At 37.9% G+C, this 19,001-nt stretch overlaps 1 protein-coding gene across 10 annotated transcripts in view; it reads right to left on the bottom strand.

Moving 5' to 3' along the window:
- Positions 1 to 18,761, bottom strand: part of EHBP1 (EH domain binding protein 1) — a gene marked incomplete at both ends in the record, with an annotated part of 344,370 nt that extends 325,609 nt beyond the window's left edge. For all 10 annotated transcript variants that reach the window (XM_080711874.1, XM_080711877.1, XM_080711880.1 and 7 more), the window contains one exon: positions 18,658 to 18,761. In XM_080711874.1, the coding sequence (XP_080568000.1) occupies positions 18,658 to 18,761 (104 nt within the window). The remainder of the gene's footprint in view (positions 1 to 18,657) is intronic.
- Between the last annotated feature and the right edge of the window lie 240 nt (positions 18,762 to 19,001).

Genomic DNA, 19,001 nt, shown 5'->3' with positions numbered 1-19,001 from the left:
AATCCCAGTACTGTACTCCCAGGGACTTGTGCAGATAGTCTCCCTGGGTCGGAGATTTTAGCAGTGCAACCCAGTGGGGGAGTGGCGGTGGCAGAGATATCACACCATAGTCACAACTCCCCGCTGGAGAACACCCAACTTGGCACCCCCCACGGTCTGGGCAGCCTCGATTGACTCCCTGGGTCTGAGACTTTGTGATACAACCCAGTAAAAGAGCAGTGGTGACTGAGATACCACAGGCTCGAGATCCATAGCATCTTAAGTGAACTCGTAGTGACTCAGGGAAGAACCCAGAGAAGGCATAAACTTCCAAAATCATGGGAAAGAGAAATTACAATGGAGCAGTGAATGCCCACAACCCCACAACATCAGAATCTGATAACACAGAAATCCAAAGATCCCTAGAAGATAAAATCAGGAAAATAACTTTAAAAATAATAGAGGAGTTTCGAAAAGAATTCAGAGAGAGTCAAAAAGAGATAAAGGATGCAATCATTGAAATAAAGGCCTCAATTCAAAATATAAACAACAGATTAGACCACATGGAGAACAGAATCTCGCTTCTTGAAGATGATCATTCTAAAAATGAACGCATAGTTTCTAATTTAGAAAAAAAAATCCGACAGCAGGAATCTGACATTGAAGAAATATGGGCCCATTTTAAGAGAGCTAACCTAAGAATAACTGGAACAGAGGAGGGAAAAGAAGGTGAAACCAAAGAGATCAACAATCTCTTTAAGGAAGTAATAGCAGAAAATTTTCCAAACATAGAGCAAGAGGTCGACACACAGGTCCAGGAAACTTATAGAACTCCCTTTAGACAGGATCGGAGAAGAGGATCCCCACAACACATAATTGTCAAAATGACTAATGTGGAAGCCAAGCAGAGAATCTTAAAGGCAACAAAACCAAAAGGCCACGTGACATTCAGAGACAAACCAATTAGAATCACTCCAGACTTCCCAAACCAAGTTATGAAAGCCAGAAGGGCATGGAGTAACATATTCCAAACTCTGAAAGAAAACAACTTCCAGCCAAAAAATTGCCTACCCAGCAAAACTATCCATCAAATTAGATGGGGAAATAAGAAGCTTCCATGACAAACAGCAACTGAAGGAATTTATGTCTTCAAAACCAGCGCTAGAGAAAATACTCAAGGAGATTAACTGCAAAGAGGAAATGGGTAATACACGCCAGAACCAAAGAAACAAGAATTCCCATCCAGCAGACAACTAAGCAAAGAAGAATAAACAGTATCTCAAACAGAAATAAGATCTTAACATGTTGGGAATTAAAAATTATCTCTCTATAATCACACTGAATGTAAACGGCCGCAACTCCCCAATAAAAAGACATAAAGTGGCAAAATGGATTAAAAGCCAGAATCCATCTATCTGCTGCTTACAAGAAACACACCTTACAAGTAAAGATAGGAACAAACTTAAGGTAAAGGGCTGGAGCAAGGTAATCCATGCTAATGGTACTCGAAGACAAGCAGGAGTAGCAACTATGATATCAGACAAATTAGCCTTCAAACCCAAACTTATTAGAAGAGACAAAGAAGGTCACATTTTACTGGTAAAAGGAATAGTCCAGCAAGAGGAAATAATCAACATCTATGCCCCAAACATAGGGGCAGCTACTTTCATAAATCAAACTCTTTGTGACATGAAGTCACACATAAATCCCAACACAATAATACTGGGAGACTTCAACACACCTCTCACAATACTAGACCGATCTTCCAGATAAAGGGTCAGTAAAGATGCCTCAGAACTAAAGAACACCATTAACCAAATGGACCTGTTGGACACATATAGAATATTTCACCCAACTATAGCAGAGTTTACATTTTTCTCAGCTGCTCACGAACCTTCTCCAAAATAGATCACATCCTGGGACATAAAATGAGCACTAGCAAATTTTAAAAATGTTACATACTTCCCTGTGTCATTTCAGACCATAATGGAATGAAACAAGAAATCAACTATAAGAAGACCCAGAGAAACAACATAAACATGTGGAGACTGAACACCACACTTCTTTTTTTTTTTTTTTTTTTTTTTTTTTTTTTTTTTTTTTTGGTGGTACTGGGGTTCCTGGAAGCTCTTCTATCTCCGGGCTACACTCCCAGAACTATTTTTACATTTTTATTTGGAAACAGGGTCTCCTAAGCCAGCGCGCGGCTAGCTTCGAACCTGCGCGATCCTCCTGTCTCAGCCTCCCAAGCGCGGGGATTACAAGCGTGCGCCACCACGCCCGGCTGAACACCACACTTCTGAATGAAGAATGGGTCATAGAAGATGTAAGAGGTAAAATCAAAAAGTTCCTAGAAACAAATGAAAATAAAGATACAACATATCAAAACCTCTGGGACACTTTGAAGGCAGTATTAAGAGGAAAATTTATAGCACTGAGTGCTCACATAAGAAAAACAGAAAATCTTCAAATAAACAGCCTAACGACACACCTCAAAGCTCTTGAAAAGCAGGAACAATTGAACCCCAAAGCCAGCAGAAGATGGGAAATTATTAAAATTAGAGCAGAAATTAATGAAATAGAGAATAAAAAAAAACAATACAGAAAATCAACAAAACCAAAAGCTGGTTTCTTGAAAAAATTAACAAGATTCATAAACCACTAGCCAACCTAACTAAAAAAAAGAGAGAATCAACCCAAATTACGAAGATAAGGGATGAAAAAGGAGACATTACTACTGACAGCGTAGAAATCCAGAGGATTATCAGAAACTACTTTGAAAAACTATACTCCAACAAAATGGAAAATCTGGAGGAAATTGACAACTTCCTAGATAAATACAACCTTTCTAAACTGAGTCAAGAAGATATAGAACACTTAAACCAACCAATAACAATCAAAGAGATTGAAACAGCAATAAAGAGCTTACCATCAAAGAAAAGCCCAGGACCAGATGGTTTCCCAAGTGAATTCTATAAAACCTTTATAGAAGAGCTAACCCTAATACTACTCAAACTATTTCGGGAAATAGAAAAAACCGGGACTCTCCCAAATACATTCTATGAAGCCAACATCACACTAATACCCAAACTGAATAAAGACAGTTCATGGAAGGAAAACTACAGGCCTATATCTCTGATGAACTTGGATGCAAAACTATTAAACAAAATACTAGCAACATGCATTCAAAACCACATCAAGAAAATAATTCACCATGACCAGGTAGGGTTCATCCCAGGGATGCAAGGCTGGTTCAATATACGAAAATCAATCCATGTAATTCATCATATAAACAGAATCAAAGACAAAAACCACATGATCATCTCAATAGATGCTGAAAAAGCATTTGATAAAATTTAACATCCACTTATGATAAAAACACTGCAGAGAATTGGAATAGAAGGAACATATCTCAACATTATTAAGGCAATCTATAATAAGCCTACTGCCAATATCATATTAAATGGGGAAAAACTTCAAGAATTCCCCCTAAAAACTGGAACGAGACAAAGATGTCCACTATCACCACTTCTCTTCAATACAGTACTAGAGACTCTAGCCAGAGCAATAAGGCAAGAAAAGGAAATCAAAGGATTACAAATAGGAAAAGAAGAACTTAAGCTTTCACTATTTGCAGATGACATGATACTATATTTAGAAAACCCAACAAACTCAACCAAAAGGCTTATAGAACTGATCAACAAATTTAGCAATGTGTCTGGATACAAAATCAATCTTGAAAAATCAGAAGCTTTCCTGTACACCAACCAGAAATCCACTGAAAAAGAAATTCAGAAAACACTTCCACTCAGGATCTCCCACAAGAAAATAAAATACCTAGGAATAAACTTGACCAAGGAGGTAAAAGATCTCTACAAAGAAAATTATAAAACACTGAAAAAAGAAATCAAAGAAGATCTTAGAAGATGGAAAGACCTTCCATGTTCATGGATTGGCAGAATAAATATCATTAAAATGGCCATCCTCCCAAAAGTGATCTACAGATTTAATGCAATGCCCATTAAACTACCAAGACCATTCCTCACAGACATAGAAAAATCAGTCCTTAAATTTATCTGGAATAACAAAAAGCCCAGAATTGCCAAGGTAGTTCTCAGCAACAAAAACCATGCAGGAGGAATTACAATATCTGACTTTAAACTACAAAGCCATTGTAATAAAAACAGCATGGTACTGGCAAAAGAACAGATATATAGACCAATGGAGCAGAATAGAAGACCCAGAAACAAGTCCACACACTTTCAGCCAATTGATTTTTGACAAAGGGGCCAAAAACATACACTGGAAAAAAGATAGCCTCTTCAACAAATGGTGTTGGCAAAACTGGTTAACCATATGCAGAAAACTGAATATTAATCCCACTTTCTCACCCTGTACAAAAGTCAACTCACGATGGATCAAAGACTTGGAAATTAAACCAGAGACCTTGAAGCTCCTTGAAGAGGGCATAGGTCCAACACTACAACACATAGGTACAGACAAACATTTCCTCAACAAGACCCCAAACGCACAACAAATTAAAAGGAGAATCAATACATGGGATTGCATGAAACTGAAGAGCTTCTGTTCAGCAAAGGAAACTATCAAGAACCTCAATCGAGAGCCAACAGAATGGGAGAAGATTTTTTGCCACCTACAACCACCGATAGAGGACTCATATCTAGAATATACAGAGAACTCAAGAAACTCAACACTAAGAAAACAAAGCATCTAATAACAAAATGGGCAAATTAACTGAATAGACATTTCACAAAAGAAGAAATTCAAATGGCCAATAAATGCATGAAAAAATGCTCAACATCACTGGCAATCAGAGAGATGCAAATCAAAACTACCCTGAGATTTCACCTAACTCCAACTAGAATGGCCATCATTCAAAACAAACAAAAACAGATGCTGGCGAGGATGTGGAGAAGTGGGAACTCTAAGACATTGTTGGTGGGATTGCAAATTAGTGCAACCACTTTGGAAAACAGTATGGAGAATCCTCAGAAGAATGGGAACAAATCTACCATTTCATCCAGCAATACCACTGTTGGGTATCTACCCAAAAGAAAAGAAACCAAACTACCAAACTAATGCATGCATATCTATGTTCATAGCTGCACAATTCACCATAGCCAAACTATGGAACCAGCCAAGATGTCCATCAACAGATGAATGGATTACAAAACTGTGGGATATGTACACAATGGAATTTTACTCAGCCATCAAAAAAAACTCAATTACATCATTTTCAGGGAAATGGATGGAACTGGAGGACATTATGCTAAGTGAGATTAGTCAGTCACAAAAAATAAGAAATCAGATGCTTTCCCTAATATGTGAGAATTAGGGACAAATGGGTCATATGAGGAACTCTTGAAAGAGGAAATCCTATAGAGGAGCAAACAAGACAATCTAAAGGAGGAGAAAGAAGTGGGGAAAGAGGAAAATCTCTAAAACACACAATGTACTTAAACATATCGAAATCAATCACTAAGCCAAGCAAGGGAGGGAGGGACAGGGAGGGAATGGGGTGGGAATTGGGTAGGGGTTAAATCAGCAATGAGTACATGTTGGTACACACAAGTTTTTTACCCCAATATGTTATATGAATATAATGCACCAATAAAAAAATGTTTTTAAATAAAAATAAAACAAAATAACAGACAGTAAAACATGCCATTTTATTATAACTTTCTGAGTGTAAGTATTCTGAGTGTATTAATTCTTCAATTAAAGAAATATATTTAAAATAAATAAATAAAAGAAAAAAAATTAAGATGCAAGTTAAAGTATCTTGAACAATTCCTCCTCCTCCTCCTCCTCCTCCTCCTCCTCCTCCTCCTCCTCTTCCTCTTCCTCCTCCTCCTTGGTCTTCCTCCTCTTCTCTGCCATTCCTCCCCCTCCTCTTCCTCTTCTTCCTCTTCTTCCTCCTCCTTCTCTGCCTTCTCTTTCTCTCTTTCTCATACTGGGGACTGAACTCAGGGACATTCTACTTCTGAACTATACCACCAGTCGTTTATGTTGTTTATCTTGAAATAGGGTCTCACCAAGTTGCTGAAGCCGGCCTCAAATCTGTGATCCTCCCAAATACTGGACTTACCGGTATGTACCACTGTGTCCCACTCCTCAGCCATATTCTCTTAAAGGATCTTCATTCCATAAAGGGTCAACATAAAACGCTATCCAAATTTATGGTCTGAGTCTTTTGTAGTTGGAGAGTTTATTCAATATCATATTTTTAATCATAAAAATCTTTCAATTAAGTTTTAAGAAAAGTCTCTGCAAACAAATTTGCATACCTTCTTTTAAACTAAAGAACTATTTATTATATTAGCCAATGTGCTTTTCTTTTTGCCTTAGCTACCAGTAAACTCAGAACCAATGTCCAACGCTAGCAAATGACTCCTCTCAGGTGCCTAGTAATGCTTATTCTCTGTTCCTATAAGACCATGGCTTTTCTATTTATATTCCTAAATTAGTCAGCATACTATTATTTTAAATTCTTAAGCTGACAAACTCTTTTGACATAAGCAAGGTGTCAACTTTTAAAGTGATAACTTCTTCAAATTAAAGTCAATTTATATAATTTTTTAATTTAAAAGTAATTGTTAGCCGGGCATGGTGGCGCACGCTTGGGAGGCAGAGACAGGAGGATCGCACAGGTTCGAAGACAGCCGCGCGTGCTGGCTTAGGAGACCCTGTTTCCAAAAATGAAAATGTAAAAATAGGTCTGGGAGTGTAGCCCGGAGGTAGAAGGGCTTCCAGGAACCCCAGTACCACCAAAAAAAAAAAAAAAAAAAAAAAAGTAATTGTTAAAACACAATACTAGAATTAATAAAAAAAAAAATATGACGTGTGTGTGTGTGTGTGTGTGTGTGTGTGTGTGTGTGGTACTAGGGATGGAACCCAGGGACCTTCTACCTCCAGGCTATACTCCCAGACCTATTTTATACTTTATTTGGAAACAGGGTCTCACTAAGTTGCTGAGAGCCTCACTAAGTAGCTGAGGCTGGCTTTGAACCTGTGCCATCCTCCTGTCTCAGCCTCCTACACGTGGGGATTGCAAGTGTGCACCACCACATCTGGCTAAACATATGGCTTTTTTTTTTTTTTTTTTTTTTTTGCAGTACTAGGGATAGTACTGCAAACTTACCAAAGAAAAGTTTTAGGTGCCTTTTAGTAAAGCTGCCTAAAAATATCACTATAATGATAAGCAAGACAAATATAATATCCTATAGTAACTTTACTGCCCCTATTTCACAAACTCAGTTTCATTTCTTGTAACAAATATGCAAAGGTCCTGATGCAGAATGTGAACATCCCTATTCAGCATTCAGTTCAAAATGCTTTGTGCAATTTTCTTTAGCACATAAGACTATTTTTAAATCATACAGTGAACTACTTCAGTGGCTCTCTTTTGTTGAATTTTCCAACAAAATTAGAACAACACATTTGACACATCAATAGCACATTTCTAGAAATGCCTAATTTTAAGTTCTCTGAGATTTTAATTGCAAAACTAACAGGAAACTAAACTAAATCATAAGAGTAGAACTTTACATAACCTCTTAAAATTTCATCCCATAATTCCTTAAAAAAATCAAACCAAGATTTTATACCAAAGAATATAAGGAAATTATACACTACATAAAGATACAATTTACTCCCTGGACTCTTTTTTTTTTTCAAATCATGACAGAAAAAAAAATTAAGAAGAACTACCATAAAGAAATATATGTACACACAAGTTTTTTACCCCAATATGATGTATGAATATAATTCACCAGTAAAAAATTTTAAAAAAAAGAAATATATCATCAGCCAGGCGTGGTGGCATACCCTTGTAGTACCAGCATTTGGGAGGCTGAGATAGGAGGATCATGGTTCGCAGACAGCCTCAGCTACTTAGTATTGTCCTTTGCAACTCAGTGAGACCCTGTTTCAAAATAAAGAATAAAAAAACAGGGTTGGGGGTATAGCTTGGAGGTAGAATGCTCCTGGGTTCCATCCCAAGTACCGAAAAAGTGTGTGTGTGTGTGTGTGTGTGTGTGTGTGTGTGTGTGTAAAATCATCAATATGATAAATCATCATGATAGGTTACATACACATGCACACATACACACACAAACTCACACAAATGATGATATATATTTACTCTGGAGGAATTAAGTTAGTTTCCTTAGTCCTATACTTAAGAGAAAATTATAAAAATGAAATAAAGTTATAAAACTAAATTACTTGATTTTTCTCCAGAAGCCAAAATATTGCCAAAACTTACTTCTGTTCGCAGACTCCCTAGTTTATTCTTATTTCTCTGGTTACTCTAATCTTTGGTATTAATTCATCTTTCTATAACACTCCTAATGTTCAGGTTATATTTTCTTTTTTTGTGTGTGTGATACTATGTGATACTGGTGATGGAACCCAGAGGCATTTTACCTCTAAGCTATACCCTCAGCCCTACTTTTTATTCTTTATTTTGAAACAGGGTCTCACTAAGTTACAGAGAGCTTCACTAAGTAGCTGAGGCTGTCTGAAAACCCAAGATCCTCCCGTCTCAGCCTCCCAAGTATGGGGATTACAAGTATGTGCCACCACACCCAGCTCTGGTTATATTTTCAATCATCATCTTACTTACTCTCTTCCCTCTCTCTAGATAGTTCATCACTCATTGCTTAGATAATCAGATAAAGATAACAATAGCAAGGAGTAACTTACTAAGTGCTCACTGTTAAACACTGTTCTAACCCTTTCACTGGTATTATCTTATTGAACCACTCAAATAACTTGTGTTTGAAATACTGTTGTGGGAGGCTGAGACAAGAGGATCTCAGTTCACAGACAGCCTCAGCTACTTAGTGAGGCCCTTTGCAACTCAGTGAGACCCTGTTTCAAAATAAAGAATAAAAAATAGGGCTGGGGATGTAGTTTAGAGGTAGAATGCCCCTGGGTTCCATCCCCAGTACCACACACACACAAAAAAAGCACTGTTGTGATCTCTATTTTGGAAATTAGATAGTAAGAGGTAACTTATACAAGATCACACATCTAGAAAATATACACTTTATACATACACAAATCTGAATGCTCCCCCAAACTGTTCTAAAGTTCTATTAATAGGGCTAGAACAGGCACAATGGGCTCCATTTATGTAGTTAAACTAGAGAAGACTAAACTAATAGTTTAAAGAACGGGCACAGAGAAGACAGAAAAGTACTGACCTTAGAATCCATAAACACTAGCTGCAAGTAACTCCAATGACCAGAGCAGAGGGCAGCAAACTTTTTCCTTAAAGGGCCAGATAGTAAATATTCTGAACTCAGCATCCATCCAATCTAAGTGGCAGCTACTTAACTCCGCCAATGTAATGTAAAAGCCTGTACAGTATGTAAGTGAATGTACATGGATGTATTTCAATAAAACTTTATTTATTTATTTATTGGTGGTACTGGGGTTCCTGGAAGCCCTTCTACCTCTGGGCTACACTCCCAGACCTATTTTTACATTTTTTTTATTTGGAAACAGGGTCTCCTAAGCCAGCGCGCGCAGGTGGCTTCGAACCTGCGTGATCCTCCTGTCTTTGCCTCCCAAGCGCGGGGATTACAAGCGTGTGCCACCACGCCCGGCAACTTTATTTAAATAGGGGCAGCATGGATCAGACCAGAGTTTGCCAACTCTTGATCTAGAGGCGTACTTAGTCATGTGTAAAGGCAATCATGATGTAAACATGACAATATCCAATTATGGCATAGAGGTTACCCTATATTCCTTAAGGAACCTACACAATTGAATTGTATAAAGCTGTCCTCATGGAATAAATGCTTAAAATATAAATTAAAGCACTGCATGTAACAATTTTCCAACTTTAAAAAAAATCAGCCCATAAGACACTATTATAAAATTATAAACAAGTTAACAAACTTACTTTTGCTAAAATACTAACTCTGCAGAAGCAAGCCTAGAAACAAAGAATACTGCCCTGACCTCTCCTTTTGCAGTTATCAATCCTGTTCCACTTCTCCCCTCATATACTCAAGGTTTTAGCATTTGTCTTAAACATTTCTCCTCCCATTATTCTTGGGACTTTCAAGAGCCTCATAATCTGTCCCTCTATTTACTCTCTAAATTCTTTGACCACCCTCCCCATCTCCAAAACTCTTTTCTTCCAGTCCATCACAACCGCCAACTGTTACAGCTATACACTAAAACTATTAATACTAATAGTCTCTAAAGAGAAATGGGAGTATCTACAAGGTGCAAAAGATGACCCATTCAATATACAAAGAAATTCTACTTCAGTTATTCTTAAGAAAAGAAATTAAGGTATTCTCATATTTAATGTACATAGCAGATTAATTTATAGATGTGTGCTCATTTTTTTAAACTCATAAGCACATGTGATTCAAGGAGACTGCCCATCTATCTCTTATCATTAAAATTTACCACATCCAGGCTGGACTTGGTGACGCCCACTTGTAATCCCAGTACTTGGGAGACTGAGACAGGAGGACTGCGCAGGTTTAAAGTCAGCCTCCGCTGCTTAGTGAGGCTCTAAAGAGCTTAGTGAGACTCTGTTTCCAAATAAAATATAAAATAGGTCTGGGAGTGTATCCCAGAGGTAGGAAGCCTCTGGGTTCCATCCCCAGTACCACGAAAAAAAAAAAAAAAAGTTAGCACATCCTCCAAAATCAAGTATCTCACTCTGACTTCTACCTCCAATCTTTCCAGCTCACTCTGTTTTGCATCAAAATTCTCTAAGACAATCATCTACACTCACTATATCTACTTTCTTTCCTCTAACACGATCTACTCACTCTGCTATCTCAACCCCAACAATTCTTCAACCACTTTACATCTATAAATCATGGTTCTCTTTTCACTGATAATCCCATCTTCCATGTCCTTATTCCTCCTTTTCCAGCTTACATCCCATTGGCTCATCATTGTCATTACACCTGGACATTCACTCTCAATTCCCTGTACCTCTTCTCCCTCAGTTATACACTCCTGACTCCACTCTGGTGAAACCAAATGCCACCTATTCCACACCTGTATCCAATCACTGAACACAGCTGAATTAAAATATGCAGACTATCTGGTCATATTCACTCTAAATTTATGACCACAAAGAAGGTCCTTAGCACTATTCAGTAATCCACCTACATTTCTTAATCAATTGATTCTCACGTTGGTAATTTCACACTTTCTCCTCAATCCTCAACAAGTCTGTCACCTTCCTCTCTGCTGATGACCTCTAATATTACTTTAACCCTGAGAAAACAGAAGAGAACATTCATATCTCCTCACCAAATCTCTTTCCCTACTTGCCTCCCTACCTGTGCACTATGTCTTTTAACAATGAACTGTTTCTGCTTCTATTTAATTTCAATCTTTTCACTTGTGTACTAGATACTTTTCTCTTTCTCCCACTCAAAGATTCTCCTAAGGTTAACCTTCTCCCATCATATCATCAGCTTATCTTTCTCTAGCAACCATGTCCATAAGCATTCAAATATGCTGCAGCTGCTGCCAAGGAAAATACACACCTTGAACTCTCGTCCTCTCCAGCTACTACCTAGTTCTCTGCTTTGTATCAAAACTCGCTAAGACGCCGGGCATGGTGGCGCATGCTTGTAATCCCCGCGCTTGGGAGGCAGAGACAGGAGGATCGCACAGGTTCGAAGCCAGCCACGCTGGCTTAAGAGACCCTGTTTCCAAATAAAAACATAAAAATAGGTCTGGGAGTGTAGCCCAGAGGTAGAAGGGCTTCCAGGAACCCCAGTACCACCAAAAAAAAAAAAAAAAAAAAAAAAAAACTCGCTAAGACCATCACATATACTCAGTGTCTACCTCCATTTCCCTAACCCAACTGAGTCAAGCTTTTATCCCCCAATATTCCTCTGAAACCATTCTTCAAAGACAAAAGCTCTTTCAACCTTGCCAAATCCAAATGGTCATCTTGCTCAACCTCTCAGTACATGATACAGCCAAACACTTTTTGCACTTAGTTTCTTGGAAAACACACTTTCCTAATTTCCCTGTTGCCTCACTACTGCTCTTTTTCAGTCCTCTTTGCTGGCTCCTCTGGATATGTGGAAGTGCCTAAGGCTCAGTCTTCCTCAACCCTCTTCTTGGTCTGTGTGAATGCCACAGGAAGTTTCCTATAGCCCCATGGTTATAAATACTACCTACCCACATAGTCTCTAGCCTCTTCTCTCCTCTGAGTGAGACTCATAACTGACTACTTAGTTAAGATTTCCGCTGGACATCTCAAACCTTAGGAAAAACAAAATTCCTGAATTCTCCCTCACACCAAACCTTTTCCTCCATCCCTATAATTAATATTCCATTCACCTGGTTGCTCAGACCAAAAACCTACAGTTACTATGAACACACCTCTTTTGTGTGTGTGTGTGTGTGTGTGGTACTGGGGGTGGAACCCAGAGGCTTTCTACCTCCAGGCTATACTCCCAGCCCTATTTTATATTTTTTTTTATTTTTGAAACAGGGTCTCACTAAGTTGCTGAGAGCCTCACTAAGTAGCTGAGGCTGGCATCGAACCTGCACGATCCTCCTGTCTCAGCCTCCCAAGCGCGGGGATTACAAGCGTGCACCACCACGCCCGGCTAACACACCTCTTTATATCATATCTAATGCATCAGTAAGTCCTGTTTAAACAATTTGCTTTCAGTTACCTGGGTATATATATTTGTCAAAATTTACTGAACTATATAATTTAAATGGATGCATTTTATGGTATGTAAAAGTTTATTGAAATGGATATATTTTACTGTATATAAGTTATACCTGTATAAAGGGTGGCAGTGGTGGCAGGTATGTGGGTATGCATATGCATCACCTACACAAATCTGACCATTTCTCACTACCTACCATTGTATTCTACTACAATAGCTTCCTAACTGGCATCTCTGCTTCTACTTTTACTTACAACAGTCCATATTCCACAAAGTATCCACAATAATATTTTTAATTTTTTGTGTATGTGTGTGGTTCTGGGGATGGAACCCAGGGACATGCAACCTCCAAGCTACACACCCTGCTCCATTTTGTATTCTTTATTTTAAAACAGGGTCTCACTAAGTTGCAGAGGGCCTAAGTAGCTGAGGCTATCTGCAAACCACGATCCTCCGGTCTCAGCCTCCTGAATGCTGGGATTATAAGCGTGCGCCACCACGCCCGGCTAACAATAATATTTTTAAATGCAAATCATTTTATCATTCCCTTCTCAAATCCCTCCAAGGGCTTCCCATCACACTCAGAATCTAGAAGTGTCCCCATGACCTCAAGGCCCTATATGGTGTCATTCCTACTAATCTCTCAGAGCTCACTTCTTAACACTTTACCTCTAGTTCACCGCGCTCCAGACACACTGGCATTCCAGACGCTCCAAAACCCTGTCAAGCTTGTTTCCAATTAAGTCTTTTGCTTTTTTAAGTTTTATTTCAAAAGTTCTTTACATCAAGGCTCATATAACTCCTTATCAGTCTATTTTTTAGACTGTCAGCAAATACTTGCTTACGCCATCCAAAGAAATGGATCTGAAATGAGTACTTCTTAACATAATTTGGCTTTATAAATTCAAAGGAACACTTAACAATACATGTAGCCTTCTAATGTCCAATTGGAAATGAAACTGGGATCAGTTACGGAGAGACACACACTTATAATCCCAGGACTTGGAAGGCTAAGATAGGAGGACTGCAGGTTTGAGGACAGTCTCAGCTACTTAATGAGGCCCTCTAACTGAGTGAGACTGTTTCAAAATAAAAAATAAAATAGGACTGAAGTATAGGTCAAAGGTAGAATGCCCCTGGGTTCAAACTCCAGTACTGAGAGGAAAAAAAAAGAAAAAAACTTGAACACTACAAAGAGCTACTTTATTATTTTTCTAATCATGAGGCCACTAAAATCACATAAAGATGTGTAGAATAATGAAGCAAATAAAGAGCTACTTTCAGGGACATACATATACCTTTTCGTACTTCTAGAGTTTTGAACCATGTGATTACATGTATACTGCAGATCTTGTTAAATGCAGATTATAATCCAGAAGGTCTGATTCCCCAGGTGCTAAAAAATTATTCTGGTTCTCAGAAAAAAGAAAAAAAAAAATCCCTATTCTTCAAGGAATTTTCTCTTTAATCAACAGAAATAACATATTCTACCTTGGAAAACATACCCTTGATTCACATTCCTCTTCTCTCAACATATAAGGTTTCTGAGTCCCATTCCACCTACCATATTTTAAATAGCAAGGTTCTAGCTGGTCGTGGTGGCACATGTTTTTAATCCCAGTACTTAGGAAGCTGAGACAGGAGGATCACAGTTTTGTGGCCAGCCTCAGCAATGTAGTAAGGCCCTCTGCAATTTATTCAGACCTCATTTCAAAAAAAAGGATAAAACAGGGCTGCGGATGTAGCTCAGAAGTAGAATGCCCCTGGTTTCCATCCCCAGTATCACAAAAATAAATTAAAAAGTAAATAAATAGATAGCAAGGTTCTAAAAGGCAATGGTGCCTATATACAAAGGTTGCCTCCAAAGGCATAATCCCTTGGAATATTAACTGTTCTTCATTCTTATTGTTCATTTCTTCCCCACATCCTAAATTTTTTTATTCAGTAAAAGGATAAGCCAAAGACTAGGAAATAATTCCAGTATATTAACTGCCAAAAGAATATTAAAAAATCATAAATAATTGTACAAAAGTAAATCTGAAAAAGAAAAAATAAGATAGAGTTCCTAAAGTCTTTGGAGAGAATGTGTCAACCTCTCAAATATCAGAGACTCTATGGGTAATTTCTTTTCTAAGATCTTTATACCAGATCTATTATCTTCTTAATGCTTGCAATTTATCATCAATGCTATACAAATGCCTCCTTCCTTTTATTCAGTAAGCAGCTCTAAATTTCCTTCTTCTTCTCCTATTCTGCTATACCCCCAGAGTAATATCCAAAATGTAAAAGTGGTTGATAAAAAATGTTCTTACTAGCTGGGCATAGTGGCTTTTGAGAGGTACTTGAGAGGCTAAAACAGGAAGACTGCAGATTTAAGGACAGCCTCAGCAACTCAGCAAGCACTCAGCAACTTGATGAAACTCCATTTCAAAATAAAAAATAAAATAGGGCTGGTAGTGTAGCTTGAAGGTAGAATGCCCCAGGATCAATCCCCAGTACCACAGAAAAAGAAAAGAAGTCCTAAATATCTGTTCAAATCTATTTTTATTTTTATATCCTTTAAATAGATTCTAATTCAGCACACACACAAATAATAAAGATCAAAACAAAAAATAAAAATATTTATTTATTTTAAAGATGACTATAGGTGGATGAGATACAGAGGTAAATACACCAAGTCATGCATGTATAGTTTTATTGGGGGGGGGGAATAAACCCAGATATGTTCCACCTCCAAGCTAAACACCCAGACCTATTTTTGTTTTTTATTTTGAAGCAGGATCTCACTAAATTGCTGAGACTGTCCTCGAACCTACAATCCTCCTAGCTCAGCCTCCCAAGTACTCAAATTACAAGTATATGCCACCACATTCAGCTGTGGGCATGTATTGTATAATTATAATGTACCAATAGAAGTATTTTTTTTAAAGAAGCCTATAGGATATGTGTAGATATTGGGCTTAATCTGTATCCATCACAAAACCCTAAGCAAAGTATAACAAGAAAATTAATAAAAAGTTATTGAAACAAATTTTTATATAATGAATCTATTTCAAAGCTCTACCTAAGGGTCCTCTACAAATAAAATTCTGGTAGATCAAGCATATGTTCTTCTTTTGGCACCATCACCTTAAAACTACATTTTCTAGTGACAGCAAGAAAAAAATTCAGAATATTTAGAACTATGTCTCAAAATTATAGAACATTTAAATACTGCTAGCATGAAATCCAGAGCCTACCATAAGATATAATTTAATAGGTATACTATCCCTAAAAGTAATGAAGCCATCTGTTCAACTCTAATAAAGGTTTATTTTCACTGTTCCTTTCACCTTGAAACTCATTAAGAATAACTTAAATACTACTCGAGGGGGGGGGGGATTCCAAAGATCCTGAAACTGTGGGGAAAACTTTGTAACTGAGGAATAACCTGATATGTTCTATTCCCCTTCAGAAAAGATATTCAAACTTAACCATATTAAAGTTAATACTCTCAATGTACTGCCAAGTTAAAAAATAACTTGCAATCAAGACTTTCCTCATGTATTCCTATCTTGGTTAGTAGTACACCAAGGCAAAAACTTGAGTGCCAAGCTAGATTCTTCCTTCTCCCTTATCTCCATCCTTCCTAGATTTCCAAGTGAAATGACCAATAAGGCCTATCCATTCTTTCTCGTTGTTCCTCAGGTAAATTATCTCTGCTGCCTCTGCCAATGCCTCAACTAAGCCTTTTTTCTCACCTTGCATACTGCAACAGTTACCTTAACAGGGTGCCTAGTCATCCTTTCCACTAAGATCCATATGTCACACTGTTGCCATGGTGATTTTCCAACTGCAAACCTAATGTCTTTTCCACTCAAAACTTCTCACTGTATCCCTATCACCCACGAAATAATACCCAAACCATTTACAGCAGCACATAAATTTCCATGACTTGAGTCCAGTCTGCCTCTCAAAGCTCATATCCCACTGCAATCCCCTCATCCTACACTTTAAGCCAGCAATACGAAGCTACGCTGCTTGAATTTCCAGCATACAGCATGCTATTTAATGCCTTCATGTTTTCACAAAGGTTGTTGCTTAAAGTCAAGAATGTTCTTCACTTCTCCCCCTTGGCATCCTGGACAATTACTGTGAATCTTTAAAACCTAGCTCAGAGCTGGGTGTGGTGGTGCACACCTGTAATCCCTGCGTTTGGGAGGCTGAGACAGGAGGATTGCGCAGGTTCGAAGCCAGCCTCGGCTGGTTTAAGAGACTCTGTTTCCAAATAAAATATAAAATAGGTCTGGGAGTGTAGCCCGGAGGTAGAAGGCCCCTGGGTTCCATTCCCAGTACAACCAACCAATAAATAAAGAAATAAGTAAATAAATAAATAAATAAATAAAACCTAGCTCAGATCCCAGGAAAACATATCAAGACTCTGTCTCCTACCTTTATTATTATTTTTCCCCTCTGCCAACTCTGTATATAATAAAGGCATTTGTTGAACATTCAATATGTCCCGGACACTTATTCCTAGCACTTTACATGTATTAACCCATTTTATTTCCAGTTAGCCTTTCTATGAAGTGTTACCATCATTCCTCCCCTGGGATACCCGACTGGATGAAGACAGATCAAAATCCCTACATAATATATATTTATATTATTTTACCTATCACCATGAGTTTACTTACATGATTGTCCTTATCCTGGACTGTAAACTCCTTGAGGGTGGGGATTATGTCATCTTTGATTCTAAATCAACAGTATCTGGTATAAAGTAAGTAACCATGCACATATTTCTTGAGCTGATATTAAAATAACATTCCTAACAAGATCAAGACTAAAATACTCAGAAACTAGTTTCCAAATAAATATTTGAATGAGTTCTAGAAGAGAGTAAGCTATTTTCCTCATCTAATAAAAAGGATGTTAATAAAAAGAAAGGTTATTACAGACATGAGATTACAGTCCTTATGGACAATGAAATGAACTTATTTTTCAGTAATACTGCTTAAATCAAAACAAAAAGAACCATTTGCTTAAGATTAACTTTTTAGCCAGGCACAGCGGTGCACACCTATAATCCCAGTACTTAGAAGGCTGAGACAGGAAGATCGCACAATTCAGTGAGGCATGCATCAACTTAGTGAAACCCTGTTTCCAAACAAAAAATAAAACAGGGCTGGGGGTTTAGCTCAGAGGTAGAATGCCCCTGGATTCAATCCCCAGCAGCACCACACTAAAAATATTTTTAATTAATTAATGTTTCTCTAAGTAAGAATTCTTATTGCTTATCATTCAGGACAGAGAAAAGAAAGCCCTAAATTTACTTTGCTCAAGTGGAAAGAAGCAAATCACAGACCAGCACTACTAATTGCTTCCTTAAATCCAGCCAAGAAATGTATCCCATTAGGCAATTAAAAGAAAATACAGTTGCCTGACTAAGCATTTAACAAAAGAATTTATAAGGTTGTGTGGACTGGCATTCCATTACCCAAATAATGAAAAATTCTTCACACTAAGCAAAGAAAAATGAAAAAACATGATGATTATCACCACCAGTCTATAGAATATAAAAACTCTATTAAAATGTATGCATATATTAAGACATATTCATGTTTATAATGTATGCATATATATTATGACATAGTAATGTTTTTATAATATTTCAGTAGCCATTCTGTGTCTCAAGATTATAAAAATCAAAGTTATTCTAACACTAATGACAAATGACCTCAAGGCAAAAATCTGCTATACTCAGTGGGCTCTCAGTTGCAGTCTTCTGAGCCATACTGGAGTGCAGTAATTAAAATCCACAGGGACAGTATCAGCAGCAACAGTACACAGCACAGTACTTGTTAGAGTAATGTGCACCCCGCCCAGCTTCTACACACTGGTGTACCATGTAAAGGTAAATCTGCTCTCGAAAGACTTAAGCTACAGTAAGTTTAGGCCACAGCACAGCAAATTCCATAGAGGCACATCTTACCATTTCTTTGTACACTCAACCATCAGCTCCTGGTAGGAGGCCACAAACTGGAACTTGGATGCATGTTTTCCCACACGCTGCAGTCTCTTCCAAACTGAGGCCATGATGATGGGTCACTAGACTGGGACAGTTCTGGGTTAGCAACACAGCAGCTTTAATAAAGCAGAGGGTCCAAAGCAAAGGAGCTTTGCATGTACGTCTGTACTTCAAAGAACTCAATTACAACTTGAAATGATGTCTGAGGTCCATAAGTCTTCTACCTGTTTCACAGGGTAAATCCCATCTTAGATGAACGGCCCAGTCAAGAACAGTATGACATTCATGACAGTAAGAGGAGGGTCTCT

This window comes from Muscardinus avellanarius, assembly GCF_963383645.1.
Source record: "Muscardinus avellanarius genome assembly, chromosome: 15".
NCBI classification, from domain to species: domain Eukaryota; kingdom Metazoa; phylum Chordata; class Mammalia; order Rodentia; family Gliridae; genus Muscardinus; species Muscardinus avellanarius.
This window is presented reverse-complemented; position numbering and strand designations above follow the sequence as displayed.